Source organism: Hydra viridissima, unplaced genomic scaffold (genome assembly GCF_058129835.1).
Source record: "Hydra viridissima isolate aposymbiotic clone 2 unplaced genomic scaffold, HvirCarnegie_v1 scaffold_1, whole genome shotgun sequence".
NCBI lineage: Eukaryota > Metazoa > Cnidaria > Hydrozoa > Anthoathecata > Hydridae > Hydra > Hydra viridissima.
In genome coordinates, this window is record NW_028324300.1 from 16,414,430 (window position 1) to 16,420,830 (window position 6,401).

At 29.9% G+C, this 6,401-nt stretch overlaps 1 protein-coding gene across 1 annotated transcript; it reads left to right on the plus strand.

Moving 5' to 3' along the window:
* Nucleotides 1-1,136: 1,136 nt before the first annotated feature.
* Nucleotides 1,137-6,301, plus strand: LOC149893588 (zinc finger MYM-type protein 1-like). The gene is made up of 2 exons (XM_090070053.1): nucleotides 1,137-1,191; nucleotides 4,800-6,301. The coding sequence occupies exons 1-2, from the start codon at nucleotides 1,137-1,139 to the stop codon at nucleotides 6,299-6,301; spliced, it is 1,557 nt and encodes a 518-aa protein (XP_089926179.1).
* The last annotated feature ends 100 nt before the right edge of the window (nucleotides 6,302-6,401 follow it).

Sequence of the window (6,401 nt, forward strand, 5' to 3'; positions counted from 1 at the left end):
CTTCAATGATTTATATATCTTTTGCTCTGGCGAAACTTCCACATATAAACTCTTTCGTTAAAAATTGCAATTGTGAAAAATACAGAAAGTAGAGTTTCGTTGAAGTGCCATCAAAGTAAAACTTTTGTTTTCGGCACACTTTCCAATCTGGAATACTGTGACATTCCTTCGCATTTAATTTTATAATTTTTGTAATTATCATGCAAATGTTTCACATTGAAACCCGCAATCTTCTGTCAATTTCACTAACTAACTTTGGTAAAGCTTATTATAGTTTTTGTCATTACAATAAAAACTTTTGTAAATTTTGTAAAAAAATGATTGGAGAACTTCATTGACAAGTTTAATTAACAATTTCAGTTGTTGATTTCAGAATTTTTAATTTGAATCAGAGTGGTGCGCAAAATAGTTTGATCGCGTTCCACAGTGGCCCATATTGGTCTAAAAAAAGTCCGAAAAAGAAGGTGAATGCTCGTTTTTAGCCTTAAAACGTTAAAGCAAACTTCTTTCCGATCTAAAAATCAACTTTAAAAATTTCCCTAGATATTATTGATGTGTAGTTTTAAAAGGATATATGCGTAAAAAGCTAATCACCATAAAATTTTAAAAACTCCTTTCAAAAGTTTATCATTATTTTTTTAAGGTACAGAGGGTTAAATATTTAAAGTTAATTGGCTTTTTTTTTCTTTAGATTTAAAAAAAAAGTTCTTTTTGTCTTTGTATTTAACATCAAAGTTTAATGCACAATATTGAACATATGAACCTACCAAAAAAAGGTTCCAGGTTCAATTTTAGTGAAACAAAACCACTTAACTATAGTCAAACAAACCCCCTGTATTTGCTGCAACAAAAAAATTATATTTAAAGTATTCTTTAAGTAAAAATGTATGTCAATACAAGTCTAACAAAAAAGATAAAAAGTATTATTAAAATTGGAGTTTTTAACATTTCTCTTAGCTTGAATCCTGTGGCATCCTTAAACTCAGGCTATCGGTTTTTCAACCAGAGCTAAAGTCACCATAATCGCATTATCTGTTCCGTATATTATAGACTGTCAGGTGATTCTTACCATTCTCCCGTGAAAATTGACATCGCTTTAAAGTTTGGATTTAATACAAAAAGTACAGCATTTATAAATGACTTTTGGAATTTTAAATGACCGTGGTAGAATGTTATATGAGGACGAAAAAGGTTTTTCGCTTTCTCCAAAAACTAATTGTGCTTTGGCTCCATAAGGTAACAAAAAATTACCACGGTAATGTTTTTATTTCATGTTGAACGCAATTAAAATTAGCACGCTTTAATCGTTTACTAATCGAAAACAATTGAACACATTTTAAAAATTTTTTTTGCACATTGAAGTTAAGAAAATTATTTGCTTATTTCAATTGTTTTTGACTATTTTTATTAGAAGATTTTTTTTATTGGAACTTTTTTTTATTTTCGCTGGAAAATTTTATTGATATCATCTCCAAAATCTTCCTTTGAGCTACTTTTTTTAAAGCTGCTCTTCACTTTTTTTATAAAATCTTCTTCATCTAAATCTGATTTCTTGCTTCATCTGAAGTTGATTTCTTGCTTCTCAATAAGACTAACAAATTAACCAATTGCTTTGAATGACTCGCTGCTCTGGAGAAATTGTTTTAGGAGGAATTGTTTCGTTCGGTACCAATTCAACGCCGCATTTTTCATACCGTTCAAGTAACTTTTTGGAATAACGGCTTGTATCCAAATCAGGCCATAATATTGTAAGCACATCATTCTTCTACATACAAAACCGAGTTCATAGTCTTATGAGTACGGTGCACTTTTCAAACAACAGGAGCACGTGGTTGCCATACAAGGAACTTGGCGAACAAAACTCTAAAATTGAATATGCTTGCCATATCTACCTTTTGGCAAATAAAAACATTACTATCCTGGAAAATTGTGAAAAGTCTTTTTTGAAAAAGGCTCCTCCTCTTTTTTGCATAAGTTTTCTTGGCTAAAATGTTTTTACAGATTTTTTGAACATCGAATCGCTTTACTTTCTCCATCAATAGATTTCTTAGGAGATTTGTTTAAACGATTATTATTATTTGTTTATTATTTGTTTATTATTTGTTTATTATTTGTTTAAACAATGTTTATTTGTGACAAATGAGGATTCTGAAAAAAGTTTCCTAAACTTTTTCTCGATTTGATATTTGTTTAATCATTTTAAAGTGAAAACAATTATAAACATTATTTAACACCAATACAATCAAATAACAACCCATTTACTTCAAAGCGCAAAAAAAACTAGGAAACTTAGTCATGTAGTTTTCGAGTAATGAACGGTTTAAGGGTGCTGAGCTTCTTCGTATGAAGCCGATAAAAGAGTTCCACAAAGTCTCTTTTTTTCTATTCCCCCTATATGGGGCTTCAGTCTTTTAGACACTTGGTGGGTGAGATCTGAATTTTTATCGAGTATGTAGCTAATTTTATCCTTTTTTTGTCGAATGCGGTACTAACTTACCAGTAATACTTTTTGGTTGACGGTCATGAAAGTCGTTTGACTAGTCAGTTATCTACGTTTACTGATTTAATTTCTTTTTATCCAAAAGCTATAAGAAGTTTGCAGTCTGCAGATGTTGCAGCATTTAAACTCTTAAAAGCGGGTTGGAAGAAGCGGGTCTTTTGATTAGCTGTTCTTCATAAGTGCTTGTGAAAAAATCCAAGTGCTGACGATATCACTACTAAAGTAATAAAACCGAGTCCCTAATGCTGGTTTACAAGCAAGTTTCAGATATTGTTGGAGCTGAGACAATCGAAATATATATGATTTAAAAAAAGTGAAACTTCAATAAAAAAAAAAAACAATATAAAGAAGTTTTTTTATTGCACAAAATATCTGAAAAGTCATAACTAAAAAGCGATACTCAAAACGCAGCCGATCAATCCGAAAATAACACGCAACCATCTCTTAACCGTCCCTATTTTCTCTTGAGCTTGACTCGGATTGCTTGTAGAACTTGTTAGTTCTACAAACAATCCGAGTCAAGCTCAAGAGAAAGAAATCAATAAAGCTTAGTAACGACAAAAAGTGCAAAAATCTTTTTGGTGTTAAACAGATACTTTTGAACTTTTAGTGAAGAGTTGACCCGGCCGTTGATTACAACGGCCTGAGATTTCAAAACTAAATAGATTTAAAAAAAAAAACTGATGTTTTTTTTAAACAGGTGACTACTATTAGTGTTATTATTATTTCTTTTTTTTTTTTTAGATTCTTATTTTACTTTATTGCTATGCTAACTTTTAAATTGTTGCATGTTGCTACTACGTTACGATGTCAAAATGCCAAAAACTGTTGTTTTTGATGGTTTCTATGAAACTATCAATCAAATGGACACCCTTTTGAGAAGAAAAATCGAAAGAAAACAACATATTTGATTGAATAGAATTTTGAGAAACGTTTAACCATGGTAACAGATTAAGTACACTGAACCAAAACCTTCTTATGGTGTCAATAGTGGTACCTTTTACTCAATTTATAAGTAGCTATGCAAAGTTTTTGAAATCTTTGTATTTTGTCCGAGGAGGTATTTGATTTTCAAGATTTTAATGAAAAACCCCTTGGATTATTCAGATTTAAGAACTTTTTTTATATTTTCGTTAACCATAAAAATTTCACTTGTTACAAAAAAAAGTACATAAAAAAAAACATTTCTTTTATTGTGAATCATAAACAGTATTTTTTATATGAAAAATTTGCCAATTCAGAATGAATTCTGTGCAAATGATTCCTTTTTTTCCATGAGTGGAGTTTTTTCTTGCAAATATTTGTAAAGGGCTTCAAAAATGTTTGCTGTTTTAAATGACAACGCTTTAAAAAAGCATTGAGTGGTACTCTGGATGAGATATATTTCTTTTGTATTTTCTCCAGTTGTTTTTGAATCTTGAATGCACTTTTTATGTTGTTTGATAAATAGCGCAAATGAAGTGCGGAGGTGTTTCATGAAATCTGGTACATGAGTTATGCCCAGAGCCGGCTCGTAGCGTGTGCGAAGTGTGCGAAACACACAGGCGCAGCATTAAAAAGGCGCAAAATTAAAATTTTGCTTAGAAACAAAATATATTGATCTTTCAAGATCTATAGCTAAAAATATCAAGGGTACTAAGTCCATTTTTGTGAAAACTGAGTTATGCCCCTTGTCTAATCCCAATCAGTTTTTTTTACAATGTTTTCTGCTAACCAATCAGACAAAAGTTTACATTTTATGTTTACTTCTGGACAAGATGGCCGACATTAATGCTGAAATCGGTCCCCGCCTTAAATTTCTATTGTCAGTTGTGAATGACATATCTGCACCTTATTTTCCAGATTTAAAAAAGATTTTCTTGAATGTTTTTATAAAAAATATACAAATCTCTTTTTTAGTCTATTATTTATATAATTATTTTTGCACATTGTTTGTTTTGGTTATTTTTTGTGCATAATTATTTTTTGTTAGTAATATTAGATCTAGCTAGTAAAATTGCATGCAATTACAACTGCCTATTTTGATGCAGATAGTGCGGTTTCAGATTATAATGCATTGCATAATGAGTTGTTTTTTGCATATTTTTTAAAGTTTAAATAATTAAATTTAAAAAAATGATTGTTATTACTTTATTATAAAAAAATAGAAGGTATTATAAAGGCATAAAATTTTAAAGAACTTGCATTAAACCAAATGAAAAATAAATAAAAAACCCAAGCAAAAGGATTAAGACTGTTAGACTGTTAGACAAAATTTTAAGTATTATAAAAAAGGCTAAGTATTTTTCGATTATTGTAGATTGTACACCAGATAATAGTCACAAAGAGCAAATGTCTATTATTATACGTTACGTTAACATTGCAAAACAATTGGATAACCAGGTTATCAGTGTCACAATTCAAGAAAGTTTTATAGGATTCATAAATGTATTAGATACTACTGGATTAGGACTTACTGAAGAAATTTTGAATTCATTGGAATCAAATAATTTATCTGTCATGGATATTCGTGGACAAGGATATGATAATGGATCCAATATGAAAGGTAAAAAAATTGGTGTACAGAAGCGTATAAAAGATATAAATTCACGAGCCTTTTATATTCCTTGTGTCTGTCACTCCTTGAACTTGGTTGTTGCGGATGCAGTCCAAGGATGTTTAGAACTTATGAGGTTTTTTTCACAAATTCAAGCTTTGTATAATTTTTTCTCTGCAACTACAAAGCGTTGGCAAATTTTTGAATCAAAATGTTGCAAATTAACAGTAAAGTCATTAAGTACTACCAGATGGGAAAGTCATGTGAATGCTGTTCGTGCTCTAAAATTGGGATTAAAAGAAATTTATTGTGCATTGAAAGAAGTTGTCAACATTGAAAAAGATTCTATTACTAGATTAACTGCTGAATCACTTGCATCAAAATTAAAAAGTTTTGAATTCATATGTGGTGTTGTGGTTTGGCACGATGTATTAACTGAAATTAATTGTACTAGCAAACTATTACAATGTCAAACTGCAGACGTGAAGACTGCTGCAAATGCATTAAAGAAAACTATCGATTTTTTTGTTACTAAACACACTGAAGATTCTTACAAAATATATATTTCAAAAGCCAAAATTCTAGCTAATGATGCAAACTTGACCAATGAATTCAGTTCTATTTCACGTGAAAGAGCAAGAAAAAGAAAAAGGTTTTTTGATGATGAACCTTTTGAAGAAGATGGTGATATACAACCAAACCAAAAATTCAAAAAGCAGTTTTTTGATATTCTCTTTAAAATAGCTAAAGAATCAATAAATGAACGATTTGAAAGCTTTTCAAGTACAATAGAACCGTTCGAGTTTTTGTATAATATCAAAGAAATTGATAAAATAGGAGAAGAAGGCTTAATTAATAAATGCAGATTACTGGAAAAAGTATTGACTCATGGTGATTCAAAAGATGTGTATTCAGAGGATTTGTTTCTGGAACTTAATTTGTTATCACGGAAATTAGATGGGAAAAAATCACCGGAATCTGTGCTTAAATGGATATATGATAGTCAGCTTGAAGAACTGTTTCCTAATGTTTGTATTTCCTTACGAATATTATTAACACTACCGGTAACAGTGAGTACAGGGGAACGTAGTTTTTCCAAATTAAAATTAATAAAAAACTATTTACGATCAACAATGGGCCAGGAACGTTTAAATGGTTTATCAATAATTTCCATTGAAAACAAAATTGCTGAATCTGTGGATATTGATACTTTAAGATTAAATTTTGCAAAATCTAAAGTTAGACGTGTTCCGTTTAGTAACTAAAAATATGTTTAAAATCAAAAAATTTCTTAAGAAAGTTATTGTATTTGTAGTATGCATTGTTTTATGATTTAAAAAAAGTGACATTTTTTGCGAACGAGCT